This window comes from Lytechinus pictus, chromosome 11, assembly GCF_037042905.1.
Source record: "Lytechinus pictus isolate F3 Inbred chromosome 11, Lp3.0, whole genome shotgun sequence".
Lineage (NCBI taxonomy): Eukaryota > Metazoa > Echinodermata > Echinoidea > Temnopleuroida > Toxopneustidae > Lytechinus > Lytechinus pictus.
The window spans coordinates 17,672,620-17,694,538 of record NC_087255.1 but is presented as its reverse complement, the minus strand read 5'-3'; the positions used below and the strand labels follow the sequence as shown (position 1 = coordinate 17,694,538).

Below are 21,919 nucleotides of genomic sequence, written 5' to 3'. Positions count from 1 at the left end.
ATTATTCATTATTTTTTCTCCCAACCCACTGCGCGTCGGAATAGTTTACAAGATAGATGACGCATAATAAATGCTGTGCATTATTATTATTATTATTATTATTATTATTATTATTATTATCATTATTATTACTGAGGTTAAAAAAGCAACACATTGAAATTCTAAACGAGTTCTTGTAGATTTTGGTCACGGATTAAAAAGAGGGTAGACAATTGATTCAATTGAAAAGGATTCTGAACCTAATATTATCCAATTCATTTATCTCCTATGAAATACTTTTACGATGCAACTCCATTATACGGGTTAAATGTTCAGAATCTAGATTTCCCTTGGAAACAGATATGGTGATGCCGTAACTGTAAAATTTAAGGTAAAATATAAGGGATGATCATTTATCGAGAGATCGACAAGTAAGGAAATTCCAAAAGAGAGACAAACCCCTGTAGCCTGCAACGTGATATCACATGAAGTGAATTTTGATAGTGAATAAAAACTTCATAATAGTTGTAATCATAACAACAACAACAATAATAACGTTATATTTTACCCAGGGTAGCCACTTCAGTTGCGCCAACTGTTCTCCCAGCGGGCCCTGCTTAACATGATTATGTTATTACCCCGGCTTTAGCACGACTACCTTGATCGTCCGCTCGAGCATTCGAGGGATTTCTTCCTACCGGGTACCCATTCACTTCACTTGGGTTGAGTGCAGCACAATGTGGGTAATTTTTGCTGTAGGAAAACACGCCATGGCTGGGAATCGAACCCACTTCCCTCAGATTAAAATACGATAATCATGACCACTAGACCACAATGCCCCTACGATCAATCTTGGGACAAATAAATAGTTAGTGGGTGTGTGTGTGTGTATGTGTGTGGGTGTGTTCTGGGGAGGGCATTGACACAGTTTCATTAAAGTTACCTGTATTTCTGCATATGACGCTGGCATCCTCTTTATGTGCACAATCATGTATACTTATTCCGCTGTGATTACAGTCTTTGAGGTTGACTTCTGATCCATTGCACTGAACACCATCCAAAAAGATATCACCAGAACCCTCACCAAAGTGAGCCTGGGGTAACGCAGCCAGGGCTCCCTCAAATCCTAAGTGTCTGCATACAACGGTAGCATCATCCAGATCCCATAAATCATCACATACAGTTCCCCAAGACCCTTCATGGAGAATCTCTACCCTTCCCTCATTTTCACTGACTCCATCTGCAAGTCGAACTAGACAAAAAAAAAAGCGAAACAGTATTCTGACGCATCCAATTATCAGACCATTTTGGAAATTGGTAAGTGGTAGTTCTGTTGATTTTCAAGTTTAGACTACTACTTAAAAAAATGTATTATAGGTCTTTATTTTGCCCAATATTTGTATCCTTTTGTAAAGATGTACATATTTAGCCATAAATAGAAAGCAAGGACATTTCCGTATTTCAAATAATGTCTGGTTCTTTTTGTGGGGCGAAAGTTTTCGAGACGAAAAATCAAAACATACCTTCAATGAAGCAGACGACTCCTGCATCTTTATTATGACCACAGTAAGTATAATCCCCAACTCCTGGTTGCGAGCAGTCCGCAAGATTGTCTTCTGATCCATCGCATTCGACCCAGTTAAGAAGAACTCTCCCAGATCCTTGACCAAATCTAGCAGATTTCGGTGCCTCCAAGGCTCCATCAAACCCCAGCATCCTACAAACCACCCGGGCGTCATGCAGATCCCAATTTAAGTCGCATACAGTTCCCCAGGATCCATTATGCATAACGTTTACTGTGCCTTCAGCATTACTTCCTCCACCGGTCAGCCTTAATTGGAAGGGAGATGATTGATCTAAGGTGAAAACAATACAGGTTATAGGGTATTTTAATGTATACATAATGCATAATGCATATTTTTAGTTCTGACTTGACTCACCTTTCAGTCTTAGGCCTACGACATTCATAGACAATAATGACAAATATAGTTTTTTTTTTATAATTTATTTCATTGTCAAGGGATGTCACACCTTGAATAGTATTCCTTGGTTTAATGGTCATTCTCGCACCATCCGGTTTGGCTATTTATCCATCCGTTTTGGCTATCAAAGATAATCTACACTGTTAAAACAGAAAGATATTACACAAAAATGTACAATAATAATTTTGCATTTTTTAAAGAACTGTTCAAGTTTATATGTCTCTAGACTCAACAGAAGACCCTTTTCTGTCTTTTCAACAAATGAATTTTATAACAGTGTATAGCTTTTCGGGTATCATGTTGGACACTGCTGAGGAATTGTAAGCTGTACCCACGCTTACATATTCGAATCTTAATATAGTGAAGAAGATTTCTTTCAACTATAGTGTATGTATACAAAAATAATACCTCAAAATAATAAAAATACCAAGCTTGACATTAAGGATTCTACACAACTCATCGAATCAACCATTTTTAAACTTGATTAATGCTTCAAGGGAATTGTGATTGATTGAAAATAATTACCTCTTGTAAAGCAAACAACACCAGCATCACTGTCATGGTTGCAGTTGTTGACTCCAAGTCCACGGTGGAAGCAGTCAGCAAGGGAATCCTCCGTCCCTTTACAATCAACGTCATCAAACAAGATTTTGCCACTTCCAGCACCAAAGGTAGCTCTTCCTGGTGCGGCCAATGCCCCATCAAATCCAAGCATATTACAAACCACTCTTGCATCTCGAAGATCCCACTTATCATCACATACAGTTCCCACGCCTCCTTTGTACAGAATCTTCACTCTGCCTTCCAAATCGTTGGCGCCATTGATTAGGTGAATGCTGAATGGTTCTATTGCAAATTGGAATAAATGTATTGTGGAATGGGGTTAACAGATAAGAGAAACAGATAGTGAAATTCAGTGATATGCTGATATATTTAAATCTAAACATTAAAGGCATTACAGGAATGCTCGCGATTACCTATTTTGCGAGTACAATTTCAATAGTTAAAAAAAGAGTGCAAGTAAATATCTACCTCCTGAGTAACATACGGCTCCTGCATCCCTCGAATGCATACATGGGTAACGTGCAATCCCAGCATGTGCACAGCCCGCTAGGTTGTTTTCAGTTCCTTCACAGTTGACATACATCAGCAGAACTCGACCGGAACCTTGACCAAACCTCGCAGATCCCGGTGCCTCAAGGGCTCCATCAAACCCAAGCGTCCTGCAAACCACCCTAGCGTCTCTAAGATCCCACCACACATCACATACAGTACCCCAGGACCCGTCATGCAGTACCTCTACTCTGCCTTCAGCATCGTCAGATCCACCGGCAAGGCGAACTTGTAATTGGTATGGATTAGCTGTGCGAAAATACGAAAATACTGCTTAAACAAGGAGAATAACTGCCAAATTTTTCTTATTTTATGTGAGGATACTAAACTAATTTCACTTTAAAAGAACATCAGATCAGCATTCAAAAGGTGTCTACGGTCTCTTGGATTTGGGCACCACAAAACAAAATTTGTTTTTGTTTTATTTCTTGGGTATTCATTTTTCAATTCAATTTCAATTCAATTTATTTTCCAGTACTAGTAAAAAAAATACAGGTGCAAGTACAAAGGCAATGCATCCATTAAAAGATGAATACAGAAAGACAACAAAAATACAAAGAAAATATACAAGTACATGGAGGGGGATAACAAAAGCAGAATAAGCTTGTATGGGTTATCCCCTAGATAGCCATAATATCAAATCTTTAGAAAAGTAAGAGGGTGGTCAGTACAATCTTTCAAATATCGGATGAACATGATTTACATGATATGCAGACTCCACTTTAAACTGGGATCTAATAATATGCCGAGATATTTTGTTGATTGTAATTGCTTTACATTTACATTCAAGTTCAACCCATTACATTTACCTATCATTGTGCCAAACCCAAAATTACATGCTCACTGTTTTATCACAGTTCAGACTCAGACCTAAGTGCAATATCGGCAATTTTCGCTGTGTCTATGGTAGCATCTCGTATTTTGAAAATCGACTGCATATTTACCGTCCCCGTTGTGGTTGGGACAACTTCGTTGAAAGTATACGGGATGGGGACATCTCTTACGTTCCAACAAATTAAAATAAAAATAATCGTCGACATCTTACCTCCTGAATAACACACAGCGGATGCATCCCATTGATGTCCACAAAGAGAATGGATCCCAATGTAAAAACAGTCTCCCAGGCTCTCCTCTGTTCCCCAGCAACGGGCAAAAAGCGTATCACCAGATCCTTGGCCATACCTAGCAGTTTTTGGCGCATCCAAAGCCCCTTCGAATCCGAGCATTCTACAAATAACCCTTGCAGCCCGTAGATCCCACGACTGCCCACAAACGGTCATCCACGATCCACAGTACAAGACATCCACTCTTCCTTCGCCGCTGTTGGAGCCATTGAACAACCTTTGAACATTCACGAATATTATTTCGTTATTTCGTCGATGTGCATTTATGCGATCCCCACCTTGTTGAATTATTAGACGAGCACTTAGTTTATAGTTATGTACCTATAGATACCTAGATGGATGTCTCTGAACGTCGTAAACATTGAAATCTTAACCGAAGGTTAAGTTTTTGAAATGTCATTATAACTTAGAAAGTATATTGACTTAGTTCATGAATCTTGGCCAAAAAGTACTCGAAGTATTTTTAAACATCCTGCCAGAGTTTCAGGTCACGTGATCAAGGTCAAAAGTAATTAAGTGTCATTGAACTTAGACCATTCTCGGGGGAATCGAAATCTTAACCTAAAGTTATTTTTTTTAATGTAATCATTTCTTAGAATGTATATGTGGACATAAGGGTAACGAAGTATTACTAAATATCTTGCCTGAGTTTCATTCAAGATCAAGGGTCATTAAGGGTCAATGAACTTGGGGTATTTGTTGAATGCCAACATAACTTTGGAAGTTACTCATCCTTGCGGGACACCGTATATTCCACTATGGTGTGAGTCCCGAGTGTGAGTTGACACCGCCTCAACGCTTTTTTAATGCTATACTCGTCCAATGATATAAGACGTCAGCTCAATAACTATAAGCAGGTGAATAGCACCACATTCTTCTTGAAGTGCTGGGATCATATTATATTGGACATAAGGGCCCGTATTCTGATAGCGTGGTTTAACTTAACCCTAGTCTAAGTGTGGTAATAAACTGCCATATTTAAACCTAGGTTTAAATTTCGTATTCCGATAGCAAGGTTTAAGTTAACCCTGGACTAAGTGTGGTAATAAATCCTCAAAAAGTTAAACTCGCGCAGGGGGTAGTTTAAGCCTGGTTTAAATCCAACAATTCATGGCCAACAATTTTTTAGAATTTATGCCTATATTGCATTTCGAGCTACTTCCTCAGTTTTTAACAGATTCTCATGAAATTTGGAACACACTTTGGTCTCAAGGTAAGGAGGTGTAAGAATTTTTTTTCCCTTTTTCGGAAATTGTGTTGCCATGGTAACAGTATATTATGGTTCAAAATTTTGCCGTTTAAAATACTTAATCAGTTTTCTACCAATTCTCAAGAAAGTTGGCTAACACATTGATTTTGAGGTAAAGATGTGCAAGACTCATTTTTGCATGTGTCGGAAATTGTGTTGCCATGGTAACGGTATAGTATGACAAAAACTAAGCATAAATCTTGCTGTTCCAATTACTTCCTCAGTTTTTAACCAATTCTCGTGAAATTTGGCACATACATTAGTCTTAATGTGAAGATGTGCAAAACATATTCTATGCCTAAAGTATATAAAAAATCGCGTTGCCATGGTAACATATCAAATATCGAAAATTAGGTGAAAAACTTGTGGTTTTAATTACTTTATAATTTTCAAACCATTTCTCATGATATTTGGCACAGACATAAGTCTTGAGGTGAAGATTTGCAAGACACATTTTTGCATGTGTTGGAAATTGTGTTGCCATGGAAACGGTATATTATGGCAAAAACTATGTAAAAATCTTGCAATTCCAACTACTTCCTAAGTTTTAACCAATTCTCATTAAATGTGGTACAAACATTAGTCTTGATGTGAAGATGTGCAAAAAATATTTTATGTCTTTACAAAAAAAATCATGTTGCCATGGTAACAAATCACTTTAAGGTAAAATATAAGGGATGATCATTTATCGATACTTTATCAGTTTCCAACTGGTCAATTCTCTTAAAAATTTGGCACATACATTAATGTTGAGGTGAAGATGTCTGACATATTTTTGCCTGTATCAGAATCGTGTTGCCATGGTAACAACATATTATATAACGAAAATAAGGTGAAAATTTTGTAGTTCGAACTCCTTCATTAGTTTTCATTTTTCAACCAATTCTTATAAAAGTTGGCTCACACATTGGTTTTGAGGTATAGATCTGCAAGACATATATTTGGGTGTATCAGAAATCGTGTTGCCATGGTAACAACATATTACATAATGAAATTAGGTGAAAATCTTGCGGTTTGAACTCCTTCATTAAGTTTTCATTTTTCAACCAATTCTTATAAAAGTCGGCTCACACATTGGTTTTGAGGTATAGATCTGCAAGACATATATTTGTGTGTGTTGGAAACTTTGTTGCCATGGTAACATCATATTAAATCAATAAATGTGTAAACACATCTCGTGGATTGAACTTCTTCATTTTATGACATAGGCCTATGCTCATGAAATTTAGAACACATAGGTTTTGAGGTAAAATAATCTGCAAGACACATTTTCTCATTCATCAAAATATGTGTTTGTATGGTAACTACACACACCAAAATAAGATTAAGACAATAGTCAATGCTAACTGTTGTTTGGCTACATAGAGAACTACATGTAGCTGTAGGCTTAGTTCTAGTTTTAAGGGGGTGCTAGACCTCTAGATCTCGAACTACAGTCCCTGGCTTTAGATCTAGGCCTAGATCTAGATTCTTTAGATCTAGTAATAATCCTTTAGATCTCTAGCCTACTTCTTTTGTCATGCCTAAGGTTAGATGAGTAGATCTACTGTAGACTAGCCTACATTTACTATTTTTCGATTTAGAATCTAAATTGAGAGTCTACAAATCTCTAGATCTAGACCTATTACATGTAGACCTAGGCCTAGATTGATACAGATCTAGTTCTAGATCTAGATAGGGTCTAAGTTATTTAGTCTAGAACTAGGCCAGCGTTAGAGATTCTAGATCATACAGTAAGTCAGTAGACTAGATAGCACAGACTAACGTAAGGCCTAGATCTAAATTCTTACATAAATCTAGGCCTGGCCTAGTCTAGTCAAGACTAAGCTGTTGTTGGTCTAGGTTTAGGCCTGTTTTTTAGTCCTGGACCTGGAAACCTAAACAAGTCCCCAAAAATATTTAAATAAAATAAAAACTCTTCAAAGAAACAGATATGGACCTAAAACAGGAGTAGAGAGATGTCATTTAGCCAGGCCTAGTTACTTGGCAAGCAATGGCAATGCATAGCGATAGTCAGATCTAACACTGTAGACAGGAATAACCGTCGTTTCTGGGGATTTATTGAAAAAATTCTGACATTTTATTGTCATATCACATTGCCTTGGTGAGAGAGGCCAACGGCAACGTAGACTGTCATACTCATCATAGACTCAGCGGAACAATACAGAGACTGAAGCTTTTTGTCTAAGACAAATCAGATCTATTCTACTAGATTCTAACTAAGACTAAGGTTAGAATATAGATCTATATCTATCCCTGTCCCAAGGCTAAGCCAGCCTAATTCCTGAATGATGTTCTAGGCCTAGACCAATACTATAAATATGTATAATGTAGCTTCAGTCTCGGTTGCTCCACTAGACTATGGTTTGCTTCAGGAAAGTAAAAAAAGTCAAAACAATGTTCAATTCTCCTCCAAACAATTGGGCCTAAGCTAGATCTAACTATACTAGCCTAGGCCTAATGTTAGACCCAAGACTACTCTCAAAAGTTACAAAAATTTCCCCTTACATAAAGTTAGAATAAAGATGTCGACCTCTTAACTTATTGTTTTAGATCTATAGGACTAGAGTCTAGACTCTAGTCTAGAGTGGGTGAGGTGAATCTATTCAATTTAGATTTTGACAAACATGAAAAGCAATCAATGGGACTGATACACACAAAACTATGCAGGTCACTCGGTTTGGGATTGAAATGTTTTAGTAATTAAAAAATATAAAGATAATCTTAATGAAAATTTCTTACCATATATGGGTGATGAATGCTTTTCTTTCACTACAATAGTTGTAATTAGTTTCCATAAAATCCAAATTTTTAAGAAAAAACAACTTAAGTGACATTTTTTCAACTTTGTTGCAGTCATCCCTGCAGCACTAATTTACCAAAAAGGTGCTAGTCTTGGTTAAAAGAGGATTATTATTTCCAAAAAGAATTTAAACCCGGGTTTAACCCAGGTTTAGTTAAACCTGGCTATCAGAATACCAAAATAATTAAACTACACTTAGACCAGAGGTGAGGTTTAGAGGAGGTTTAGTTAAACCAGGGTTAACTTTAGACTAGGGTTAAGTTAAACCTGCTATCAGAATACGGGCCAAGGTGTAAAAAGGATAAGACATGTCCAGTGACATCAGAATTACATACTTACGATTATCTAGACGCTACCATTCTGAAAACACACCAAAGCTGTCTTGGGAGCGTGGTTCCTTCTGTATGCAGACTGTCTACATGGTGTATTGTATCCAAGACGTTTTAACAAATGTGATGTAACCAGCTGCGTTGAGACGACTTTTTCTAGAGGCTTGGCACGAAACCCGTTCCAGGTAGATCTTTACTTTCTTTAATCATTTAGTCAAGATGTGTTTAAAAATACAGGCACCATTGATGCAATTATGCATTTTGGGATTTCCTTATTGCCGGCAAATATATTGATTATAATCGTCAACCGTGGTACAAAAGTCTGATCATGAAGGGCCATTGCAATATTTATAATATAAATCTTTCTCATTTAGGAAGGTAATTTGTGTAGTACATATCATGTTAATAAATATTGATGTTCATTAATAGTCTTTTGAGGCTGTTTTCACTGTCACTCCTACCATTCTCTCTCCCCCTCTCATTTGCTCTCTCTCTCTACCCCCTATCCCTCAATCTTATTCCAGATTCGTCTCTCTCGTTATCAATCTCGTTCAATTACGTTTCCTATCATGAAATAATGCCCAGCTTGCTCATGGTGTAATTTAGTCACTGTAATCTGCGTGTACTATACTTCTACTTATTTTGCTTTGTTATAATATCAGTTGTAATTTAATTTGTAAATTTACCCCTTCAACCTGTGCTGCTAGTCAATATTGCTTTATACAATTTATACATGTTTTATTCATTTAAAAAAAAAATCTTATTTCTACTAATTTCTTTTATTCAATTATTTATCTTTTATTCTTAATTTTTTTTATTATAATTTTATTTTATCATATATATTTGGAGGGGGACTGCGGCCCCCTGACTCGCCCATTTACAACTGCGCTTGGCTCTATATGAAGCAGATCCGAGACATGGTCCCGAGAAGCGAAGTTATTGGGGTTGAAGCACCCCTCCCCAATATTTTTCTTGGGGTGCTTTTTTATGCTACATTACATAGGCAGCACCTCCCTGGAATCAGGTTGGTATGCTAAAATGTGAAAAGTTAACCAAAATCACTATCATATTGGAACGAAAACCATTTTCTGTTTTTTTTTTGCCCTTCGATTTTTTGTCTGACCAAAATAACGTTCTTAAACGAAATCATTTTTTTCGCTTGTCTTTTTCCCCCAAACCAGCTACACCCCTCTCTTCAAAAGTTGCTCTCAGGCCCCTGATACCAGAATTCATAGAGAAAAACTGCAAGTTCTGTGCTCTCGCTAAATTCAACTCTAATTTTATCGTTGCAAAACATTTAATTCAAGATGGTATAAATATCTTTTTGCGAGAGGAATATCATAAGTAATTGTCATAGAAAAATTTAATTTGGAACGTTGAGAATATGGCGTATTAAGAGCTATGAATGCATTTATTTATTTTTATTTTCTTTTAATTCTCACTAAGAAAGGCTATCAACATATATACTAATATTTCCAAATCTATGTTTTTTCAAATACTGTTTAACAAAAATGGTTTTCTAGCATGGATAGTTAAATAGTAACGTATATATATCAATTATGTTACTTAAGCCAAAATAGTAACATTTTACCACTATTATATACATCAATTGTGTTCTGAGTTATGATGCATAATATATTTTCATTTATTTACCACAGTAAAAAAGTGCGAAAATGTCCAGCTTGGTTTAATACATCGGTTTTACCAACGTTGTATTATGTCAATTTTTGTTAAAAGTAAATTCTAAAGCTTGCCTCCATCGTTATGAAATTAAGATTGAAAAGTCTTTGTAATATACTTTCATAACGGATGACCTCGACAACAATGTTTATTGCCATTTCAGTTTCATAGTATAGAAGAACAAAAAATATACCGAGAGGACAGTTATTTATATTTCTCGTATAAACCAGTACTTAATGTATAAGAACACCTCAAAAATGTGTTGTAAACTCATAATTGCACCTAATTGTATTATTACCTATATCTATCGAGGTAATAATTAAGAAAAGTCTTTAATCCAAGATGATGTAAATGTTTTTGGCTAGAGTTATATCATAGGGAGAATATGGCATATAAAAGTTATGTATGCATTATTATTGTTAATTCTTTTCTTTTTATTCTTACATGGTAAATACAGGGTATCAAACATATTTATTCATATTGTCAAATACTACCTAATATTTTGTTTCAATACTGTTTAAGAGAAATGAATGGCTAGCATATATATATATATATATATATCGTCCACTGGTAACGTACCGAACAATCGATATATGTTATTTATTTTTTGGTGGGGGCCAGTTATACCAAGGAGATATCACCCAAGGGCGAAAGAGAAGAACAACAGAAGGCGCAGATCAGGCGGTAACAAAGTTGTTGTGCATATACTGTTTATTCTTGACAATAAACATTAACCGAAACCCCTGCATCTTACAGAAGATAAACGAAAACATTGTGAGTATAAGATAATACAAATCAATATCAATTTCCATCATCATCAATACTCAGAATTCTGTACAAGAAATGCACTTTCACAATATCATAAAAATCAATACGAATTGTATCTGACTAGGACTATATAATATTTTCATGTTATAAATCACTACAATAACTCACCCTAGTTTATCAATTTCCCAGTAAAAAGTTGCATGTGCATCACCTGGTTGGCTGTGCCTATGGCCAGCAGCCTGAAAAAATAACGGCCTCAGCGGCTATGGTAAAAAAAGAAGAATAGATTATAATCATGTACTATGTATCACACAATATTATCATTTATTACTTCCACAAAACAGAGAAAATAATCAATTATCGAAAAGAAATCAGATATACTGCAGACTAGCTATACATTTAAATACATAATGGTATACACATATAAGAAAAGACTACGTTTATACACGTTCTTTCCATCGTTTAGTACATACGACATATTCAATAAATGCAAAGTGATTAAATACCATCATTGACAATTAATTGAGCCGCTGGAAATACTAAGCAGTTTGTTTTACAATATATATAATCAACATTTCAAAGCTATAATTTAGATGCAAAAAGAAAACACCCAAAAAAGGAAAAGTGGTGTATATTTTAACACTGCTCTAGCCAACTATAAAACATTTCCCCAAAAGACATTATAAAAAGCTCTATGCTGTAATTGCAAGCAAAGTGAAATATCTGATCAATTTATTTAACATACCTGATAAATAATTAACTACAAACACACATCCGAATATGAAACGGTATAGCCTTCCCGCTTAGAGGAACTAAGAGGAGTCTTGACGACTTCGTTTAATTTGCTCGGGATAAGGTTGCTACCAAGCTGCAAAGACTTGCCTGATATAGCTCCGCATTATAATTTATGACGTCATATCGTACTACATTGAAATATACTATACTTGTGAATACAAAACTTAATAATGAGTGTATATTTGAATTATTTGATATGTTTTCGACGACAGTATAACAATATAAGATTATGACAGAAAAAAAGAAAGGTCTATTTTTTCTCGGTGTAATCATATCAGACCCACGTGACCAAAAAGTAATGTATCGCGGTCTATGACTCGGTCACGGAGGTGCCGTGGCCGAGTGGTCTAAGGCGCCAGGCTATACATGGAAAGTCCGGGGTTCGATCCCCGGCCGCGGCACCTATGCCCGTGAGCAAGACATTTAATCTACAATGCTCTTTTATCCTGCTTTCAAATAATTATTGGTAACTAGGTGTGCACTTGTTTAAAAAAAAAAAAAAAAAAAAAAAATCACGACACCCGTATGGTAGTATAGTGATAAAAAGGGCGACAAATCAAACTGTAAAATCAAAGGAATTAGTTTGGTCGCTACAATTTAGTCCAAATAGTATTTTTTTTTCACCATTATAATAGCTATACATCAATTGTGTTCTGCATAATAATGCTGGATATGTTTTCATTTATTTAAAAAAAGTGCGAAAGTGTCCAACTTGGTTTGGTTTCGTTCAGACAATACATCGGTTTTACCACTATTGTATCATGTCAATTTTGGTCAAAAATAAATTCTAAAGCTTACATTCATCGTCACCAAATTAAAATTGAAAAGTCTTTGTAATATACTTTCATAACGGATGACTTTGATAACAATGGTTATTGCCATTTCAGTTTCATAGTATAGAAGAAAAAAATATACCAAGAGGACGGTTATTTATATTTTTTTTATTTTTATTAAATGTATAAGATCATCTCAAAAATGTGTTAACTCATAATTGCACCTAATGACATAATTACCTAACATATTATGAAGGTAATAATAATTAAGAAAAGACTTTAATCCAAGATGATGTAAATATCTATTGGCGAGGTAACTGTCGTTAAAAGATCATATGTAGCGCTGAGATCATTATTAATAGCTACGGAGATATAATTAAATTTTTGGTTTTAATTCTCACAATATAAAGAATGTCTATAAATCTCATTTGGTCAAATGATATTTTTTTCTTTAAATATTGTTGAACATACAGGATGTTGTATCATGAAAAGTAATAAAAATACATACTAGTATGTCGTCTACTGGTAACGTACAACTGTTTTTTACAGGCCAAATCGTATTTTTAACCATTAAAATATTCATTAGCTGTGTTCTACAAAATGGTGCATGATATGTTTTAAGTTATTTGTCAGAATGTAAGAAATGCAAAAGTGTCAGTGACATGATTTTGTTTCCTTCTGACAATACAGCAGTTACACCGCCATTGATTATGTCACGTTTTGTTAAAAATAAATTCTGAAGCTTTCCTTCGTTTTCATCAAATTAAAATGGGTTCTTGCCATTTCAGCTTCTTAGTATAGGTGAGGAAAGTTTGTTTCGACCAAGAGGATGGTTATTTATATCTCTCCAATTATATAATGGGTAAATATAACAACACCTGAAAATGCATCGTAAACTAGTAATGTTATTAGTCAGGAAATTATAAATCACACAATTAAACGAAACAGGTCGTCGATATTACGTCAATTGATATTTTTTTTTGCCAATATGGGAGATGTCAGCAGTTCTAAATGGTATGGTGATAACTTTCATTAACACTTTAGAATCAATTCTTCGAGTGGATTTCTGAGTAGAAATCGGTGAAGCTGTATTCAAAATGAATTCGTGCCGACTGTGTTGCTCTAATCGTGACCCTCGTCTTAGTTTCAAAATATGCCAAGAGATTTAATGCGATTTTATTTTGGTAGTAAATCTTGCAATTCAATATTGTGTTTGTACAGTCGCAAGTGCAATAAATTTACATGTACCATCACTTATCAATGATCAGTCCTTGTCATCATACGGATATAGCTCCGATGGCTATTCGTTTAGCTCAATCATTCATGCTCCTCTTTGTAAAAAGTTATGTCTTACGTCTTTACAGGCAGATTCCCCTTGTCCGTTAGTTTCTTTGAACAGTACATATGGCGTGAGGGGTGGAAAGTGCAACTGTGTTGATATCAATCGTCCATGCAGTTATGAATCATTCTCTCCTGAAAAGTATATCAGTATAGGGCTTCGTTTTTTGTTGATATTTGCATTGGAGTAAGTAGAAGCCAGTGAGTCGGGAGCTTCATCTGAAGAACTTTCATTTCCCGTAAGTGAGATTGTAAGAGATGATGGCTAGCACTCTTTGGGATCTTGGCGAGGAGATTCGATATCCATGTAATCATGTTCCCCATTTTCATGAGTTTGCCCGCTGGATTGCGATACTTCTTTAACATCTAGTTCATTTCTGCTGTTGGCAAAACCTGTTGATACTGCGTTATCATTCAAAATCACTTTATTTTTGGCAGGTGTAAGGCTTCGAAGAAGATGTTTATCAATATCTTGGTCAGTGTCTGCTGACGTTATATCGTGGAGAAGGTAACCATCAACATCTAAGTCTGAACCAGATGCAGGCGTTTGATACACAATATTCATGTCCATGTACTTATTTCCTTTATCCTGAACATTGCTGTTTCCATTCCCTGCCACATCAGAGATAGGTGTTCCTTCTGATAAGTGCACACATGACTTGGACACGTTTGATGAGGTTGCTAGAAGATAATCGTCAAACCCTGTGTCTGGAGTATCTGAAATCCTTTGTGCAATTGGCCTCATGTCCATATATTTTTTAACAGCATCCTGTGTACTATTCTCTGTTTTTCTTTGTACACTTATTCGATTTTCATAATACGCTTCGCCTGATTTTTCTCCTGTCTCCATATAAACTTTTCTCTCTGAATCTATAGAAATTGTTTGTTTTTCCAAAATGGTATTTAGATCCGTGTATTCATGGCTGACGTTGATTGTATCTTCGCCTTCTGTTGAGGCTATATGTGATTTATAATATACTGACACATCGGCTGACGAATATTGTGGTAAGTTCGGCGGAGAACTCAAATCTTGATAAGTTGAGTTCAAGTCCTGATGGCTCACAGTTCTTGAATGCATCAAATCCATGTATGTAATAGTATCAGAACTCCTCGCTCTTTTCGTCCGCCTTTGACATAGGCAAAATAGAAAGGCCGCTAAACCCATGGAACTCAGGACAGGAATGCATATTACGAGCCACAGGAAAAGATCGCCATGAACTTTATTTGACAGGCTAGTCTCGAATTCAGAACTACCATTAGAAACTGAAAAGTAGGAAAAAAATATGAATGGTTGGCGAAAAAATAGAAAAAAGGAAATGACAAGATATCATACAATACATTCGATGTAAAACTGCAAGGACCACATTAATCAGAAATTACTTATCAAAAACCTATCAATAGCTTAGCTCGTCTCTTGGTGCATATCATTGTGTTCAAAATAGATTTACTCGTGGTAAGGCGGATGAAAAGCTTATAACTTAATGGGATGCAAAGGATAAAGAAACTAAGTGGCAAAAAAACGCAACATTGAAATAGAGATAAATACCACTCAAACGCACACACCGAACACAAACTCATATGAGTAGGCCCATAGAGGCAAAATGTTTGAGAAAGGAATCTGATTAAGATAGAAAGTAAATGAACATAATGAAATAATACAACTTTACTTTTCAATTAGGTAAGTTTGATATAACAATTGAAGCCTAGAAAGGCTTGTGCAACTTTGCAGTAAATTATAATCAGAAACCCAAGTCGTAAACAAAATCGATCCCTAACCTACCTCTAGAAAAACAAATGGCTCCCGCATTCCTTGACTGGCTACATGAGAAACGACCAATCCCAACATGAGAACAGTCTGCTAGGTTGTCTTCTGTTCCATCACACCCGACAAAAAGAAGATGAATAGGACCAGAACCATGGCCGAACCTTGCAGATCGCGGGGCTTCCAAGGCTCCATCAAACCCAAGCATCCTACACACCACCCTGACGTCTCTAAGATCCCAGTCATCATCACATATAGTTCTCCAGGATCCGTCATGTAGTACCTCTACTCTCCCTTCAGCATCGTTTAATCCTCCAGCAAGGCGAACTTGGAATGCATCTGGATTTTTTGTGCGAAACAGCAAAGAATAGATTAAAAAAATCCTGATTGCAATGTAAGAACATCATATTTCACAATTAAAAGAACATATATGCGATTCCTTTGATCTAGACATCACCAAACAATTGTTTTTAATTTAATTTTTTATTTGGTAAGGGTACGCTGGCTCGTGGTTCACTCCAACTCCAAATACATATGCATAGCCATATTGCCTGTGTACAGTGTGGCCATAAGTTCATTACAATAATTTGGTTCTCGTAAAACAAAACCATGAGAAAGAAGTTATCGTATTTTCATGAATTAATTTTCATTTACTTTTTCATTGAACATAGTGTCCTATGTGTTTTACAGTTTATTTAACCAACCAAAAATTTCCAAAACATTTCTCAAACAAGGTAATATTTTAACGTTCATAAGATTCAGATATATATGCCTTTAAAGTATATTTATTTTTTTGAATCGCCATTTAAATGAAAGTCCCGAAACGCTGAAACAGTATTCTTAAGGTATAAATTCGAGGTTTAAGTATTTAAAATCGATATTCTCCACTTGGAGAGGTTAGATACAGATTGGGGGGGGGGGTGAACTTCGTACTTTCTGAGAGACAAATGGCTCCTGCATCCATTGCATGGCTACATGAGTAAGAGTACCGCCCGATCCCTGGATGAGCACAATCTGCTAGGTTGTCTTCAGTTCCTTCACAGCTGGCATAGTTTAGCAAAATATGACCAGATCCTTGACCAAATCTAGCAGATCTCGGGGCTTCCAAAGCTCCATCAAACCCCAGCATCTTGCAAACCACCCGGGCGTCTCTCAGATCCCAGTCATCATCACATATGGTTCCCCAGGATCCGTTATGCATGACCTCTACTCTGCCTTCAGCATCATTAGATCCACCGACAAGACGTACTTTGAATGGGTCTGGATTTGCTGTACGTAAACATAAAATCGGTTGCACGGCTTTACAAAAAGTAACGCCAAAGAGCATGATTTTCTGTGATGATGCTATTATGCAATACAACTTATATCATTTAAAGTACAAATAATCAGCATTTAAAAGATATCTGGGTATGTTTGATATCATATCAAGTTGATATATAGTAGGTGGTTCATATCAACTCCACATACACGACCAAGTGTGAATTATATTCATATTGCAAGTGTATAATGTGTCATGAAAATACATTGCTTTAAAGGAGCAGAACATGCATTATGTTGGTAATGAGTGAAAGGTATAAGGTTAAACAAAAAGCCGTAAGAAATGGAAAGGTTCTGGTATTTTTAGTGTTCTTATTGCGTTATGTTTCATATTTGTTTAGTGTGCTCAATATGTTTAGCAGGCGCGTGAACTCTTCGCGATTTTACATAATTTCAGAACAATGGTGTTTACTGATGAATGCTTCCAGAAAAATGGTATCATTCAAATGATCATGTAGGATGAGCATCGAAATTCAAGATTTAGTACCAGGTAAAACCTTAAAAATACCGAATATGGATAATTAACGTAAAGCACGCTAAATATTGAAAACCACTGTATAGGGGTCAGAAGCCCCTTGCATTTTTTTGGTTTTTTTTTAATGGAACAATCAAGGTTTAGAAATCTGAAAGCAGTTGCGCCGAAATGTTCGGTTCAGAAAATATAAGATTTTGGTAAAACCAGTGTTAACACACAGTGCTTTCTTAATAAGGACATTCTGATAGAACTGTTTCAAACGATGGATAGAGAGTTGGTGTGTGTGTGCGTGAGCAACGTACCTCATGCACAAAAAATCAGTAATTATTACGGGCAGCTTGGATTCACAAACAGTATGAACTATTAAATTACGATGGGCTGTAAAATGCGAAAATACTGGATAAAAAAAAATTAACATTCATCTAAAAAAAAAAAAAAAAAAAAAAAATCGCCATTACTTTACAAATATGAACACTGTTTATACGATAGATGCACTGCAATCAACGTAAAAACACGATAGTTCGTTGGTATTTTTTACAAATACTTTTATATGTTACTTTGTTTTACATTTAGATTGTAATTATACGTTGCATATCACTGCATATATATGTTTGGATTGTTGAATCATTATGTCGTCTATTTCAAAAGATTAACATCCTGTAAATTCACAATTTTTCTACGTACAATAACTAGTATTTTTTAACCGTGTGAGTAACACATGGCTGCAGCAAAATTATGCATGTCTACATGGGCACCATCCAATCCCTGCATGAGCACAGTCACTTAGGTTGTCTTCTGTTTATATATTTATATATTTTATTTAACTGTTTTTAATGGATGTAGTGTTTATAAGATATTGTATAGATATGCACTATTATCCAATTGATTTTGTGTATTTATTAAAACCGAAATCTTGAAATTTTAAGACTAATCCATAGTCGTTTCAAGGTCCGCTTTGGGATAAGTTATGTATGTGTACATATTTATGCATATCCATGGATCGCCTACACACTTATTCTCCTAGTTGCTGACAAAGCGAACTATGAGCGCCAAACTAAACCGAACTTGAATCGTACAAATAAATACCAAAATATTATCCTAAAAATCAACAGAATAAAAATATTTATGAGTTATCATTGGTAGATGTCATATATAATTTTTACTTATTTTCAAGAACACACCTCCTGAGTAACAAATGACACCTGCATCCCTGTCATGATCGCAGTAACTCCAATCTCCAATCCCTCGATGAATACAGTCAGCTAGGTTATCCTCAGTTCCATCGCATAAGCGCCAAACTAAACCGAACTTGAATCGTACAAATAAATACCAAAATATTATCCTAAAAATCGACAGAATAAAAATATTTATGAGTTACCATTGGTAGATGTCATATATAATTTTTACTTATTTTTAAGAACACACCTCCTGAGTAACAAATGACACCTGCATCCCTGTCATGATCGCAGTAACTCCAATCTCCAATCCCTCGATGAATACAGTCAGCTAGGTTATCCTCAGTTCCATCGCATCCGACCCAAGTTAGAAGGACTCGACCAAATCCTTGCCCAAATCGAGCAGATCTCGGTGCTTCCAAGGCTCCACCAAACCTCAGCATCCTACAAACCACCCTGGCGTCTCGCAGATCCCATTCATCATCACAGATAGTTCCCCAGGATCCGTTGTAAGAAACCTCTACTCTCCCTTCATTGTTAGATCCGCCAGCAAGACGAACTTCAAAGGGATCTTGGAATAGAAAAATGAGATTGAAAAATCTAAATATGTCGTGGCCATTTTCGATAACGTATAATTTTTGAATGACAAACTGCAAGATCCTTTGATTTCTTAAATATGCATGTAGTTATTTCTTCATTTATTTCATCTACTTTTCTTTTTCATTTTACTTAATCTTATTTAATTCGTGTATTCATTATAGTTCATTTATTATATTTTTAGTGGGGTCAATGTATTGGATATAAGATATTTCATTGATAAACATAAAGTACATTTGCCTTTAAAAGATTTTGCGTATTCATTTTGGCTCGAAACATTGAATTAAAACAAGTTTAGAGCATGAGTTTTTCAACGCCAAATTGTTACAATTAAGATGTATGTGTATCTTAATGCATATATGTACATTCAGAGATCGCCCAGTTCACTCCTATTCACCAGAATTGCTGAGTAAGCAAACTGTGGGCGCCACAAAGATAAATTAATAGAAAATGAACATTAATCATTCAAATAAACACCTGAACATTAAAAAACAACAATGGAATAGAAATATTTGAAGGTATTTTTTGTAGACCTCAGATTTCGTACTGAGTAGTTTGTAGAAACACACCTCCTGAGTAACAAATAACACCTGCATCCCTGTCATGACCGCAGTAACTCCAATCTCCAATCCCTCGATGAATACAGTCAGCAATGCTGTCTTCTGTTCCATAACATTCAACCCAATCAAGAAGAATTGGCCCATAACCCTCACTAAACCTAGCAGATCTTGGTGCTTCCAAGGCTCCATCAAACCCCAGCATTGCACAAACCACCCACGCGTCTCTCAGATCCCAGCTGATGCCACATACAGTTCCCCATGATCCATTATACAACACCTCTACTCTACCTTCAGCATCATTAGTTCCACCTACAAGACGAACTTCAAAGGGATCTGCGAGGGGAATAGGGAGAAGAAGCATTTTATTATTTATTATAGTAAAAAAGAATTATAAATGTATTATACTATAATATCTTTCTAATGACTTGTTGGCTACATTCGACGACGAGCGTAAAATAATATGGTAATCAACATATTCATGAAATGCAATTAGACATAATGTACAAAATAAGATTTAATCAATGTTTGACAGAAATCTACAAATATTGCCCTTTTTATGCATAGTATTTCTTGACCGTGACCATGGTAATGGGAATAATTATATGTATGTAGGTATAGCTATGGGGAACAAAACGTAATAGCTTTTTCCAAATTTTATTCCATGACAATTAACAAGTCACTGTTTTACCTCCTGAGTAGCAGATGGCACCTGCATCCCATTTGTGTTCACAATAAGTTGTTGCATCAGATACGTCGTAACAGCCTACAAGGCTCTCTTCTGATCCGGAACAGTCGACAAAGAGAATACCATCAGATCCATGACCAAACCTTGTTAATCTTCCCGCCTCCAAGACCCCGTCGTAACCGAGCATTCTGCATACTATCCTAGCATCATTGAGATTAAACAAGACACCACCACAAACGGCCATCCATGATCTATCGTATATGACCTCCAATCTTCATTCAGCATTGTTGGAGCCATTGACGAGGCGCGCCTATATTTCTGTCGATATAAAACTCTTTGATACCCCATTGCAAATTTGTTATCACACATACATTAATTCTTATTGATGAAGAATATAATAGGTATACTATCACATCTACTTTATTCCATTCAGGGAATTTTAATAGAAAATGCTTCAAATCAGGAAGAAGTCAGGGAATATTGATTGACCCATAGTTCAAAAGTTCAAGATTCAATTTTTGTGTGTTTTATACTTCAAATATTTAAATCCAACAGCATAGAAAACAAGTGATAAACTAAAACAAAACCGAGACGAAATAATTATGAAATTTGCGATTTCATCAGGGGAAAAATAAGAGAATTTTGTTTTCATGAAATGCTTGATGAACTTACTGCGTGCGAGTGCGTATGCATCCCATGGAACGTGCATGCAGCTAGCCCGGCGGCACGACTGCCGGGCGCGCTAGCGCAGAGGCGATGGTCAGACAGCGAGCTGCATGCGGCCGCTTTTCACCAAAATTGCGACCGGAACGGCGTAACGGAAAATATGCGAAGCCCTGGAGCGGATTTTTTCTTCTTTTTTTTCTCGAGAAGAAGAAAATGCTATGCTTTGGAGCGGCTTTCTTTGTTTTTTTTCTCAATAAGACAAAAATGCTATGCCTCGGAACGGAAATTTGAGTGTAAAAATGGGCGTCCCCTCCGCGGCACATACCCACTATGCATTATATACTGAGTGCCCCTCCCCCCGGGGGGAAAACTCATTGTGGATCAAAAACTTAATGAAAGTTGGCACCAACATTGGTAGAAAAAACGCAATACCCGTTTTCAAATGCATGTTGCCATGGTAACAACATGCTATTTGGGTCATTGCTTTTGAATTTTGGCGCAAACAGTCATCTTGGGTAAAGACATGCAAGATTCATCTCAAAAGTGTGTTGGAAAAATGTGTCGCCATTGAAAAGGCATAGGGTGCGGTTTTAATCACCTTCAATGATATTTGTAGCTACTTTTTTAAAATGTGCGGGAAGTTTGGACAGCCTTTCATGAATAGACATTACAAAAAAGTGAGATATCAAGCATACAATCCAAATTACAATAGAGGGTGCATGATGAATTTGAAAAATCCGTGGGGGTGT

The 21,919-nt window shown here is 36.0% G+C and overlaps 2 protein-coding genes across 2 annotated transcripts in view; both read right to left on the bottom strand.

The window, feature by feature from the left end:
* Positions 1-318: 318 nt before the first annotated feature.
* Positions 319-4,411, bottom strand: LOC129271893 (deleted in malignant brain tumors 1 protein-like). Its single transcript, XM_064107042.1, has 5 exons — positions 4,120-4,411; positions 2,994-3,323; positions 1,503-1,835; positions 923-1,231; positions 319-356 (listed from the first exon to the last, which is right to left on the bottom strand). The coding sequence occupies exons 1-5, from the start codon at positions 4,352-4,354 to the stop codon at positions 319-321; spliced, it is 1,245 nt and encodes a 414-aa protein (XP_063963112.1). The 5' UTR covers positions 4,355-4,411.
* Positions 4,412-15,672: 11,261 nt separating this feature from the next.
* Positions 15,673-21,919, bottom strand: part of LOC129271892 (deleted in malignant brain tumors 1 protein-like) — a 38,323-nt gene continuing 32,076 nt past the window's right edge. Inside the window, exons 19-23 of the mRNA XM_064107041.1 lie at positions 20,508-20,755; positions 19,829-20,152; positions 18,913-19,233; positions 16,629-16,964; positions 15,673-16,022 (exon numbers count right to left, since the gene is read on the bottom strand). Coding sequence (XP_063963111.1) covers positions 15,673-16,022; positions 16,629-16,964; positions 18,913-19,233; positions 19,829-20,152; positions 20,508-20,755 — 1,579 coding nt within the window. The remainder of the gene's footprint in view (positions 16,023-16,628; positions 16,965-18,912; positions 19,234-19,828; positions 20,153-20,507; positions 20,756-21,919) is intronic.

Coding starts and splice junctions, on each gene's coding strand:
- LOC129271893 (XM_064107042.1), bottom strand. CDS start 4,354: ATGACCGTTTGTGGGCAGTCGTGGGATCTACGGGCTGCAAGGGTTATT. Junction 3,324..4,119: donor CGCTGTGTGTTATTCAGGAG/GTAAGATGTCGA, acceptor ATTTTCGCACAG/CTAATCCATACCAATTACAA. Junction 357..922: donor CGTCATATGCAGAAATACAG/GTAACTTTAATG, acceptor TAAATTTTACAG/TTACGGCATCACCATATCTG.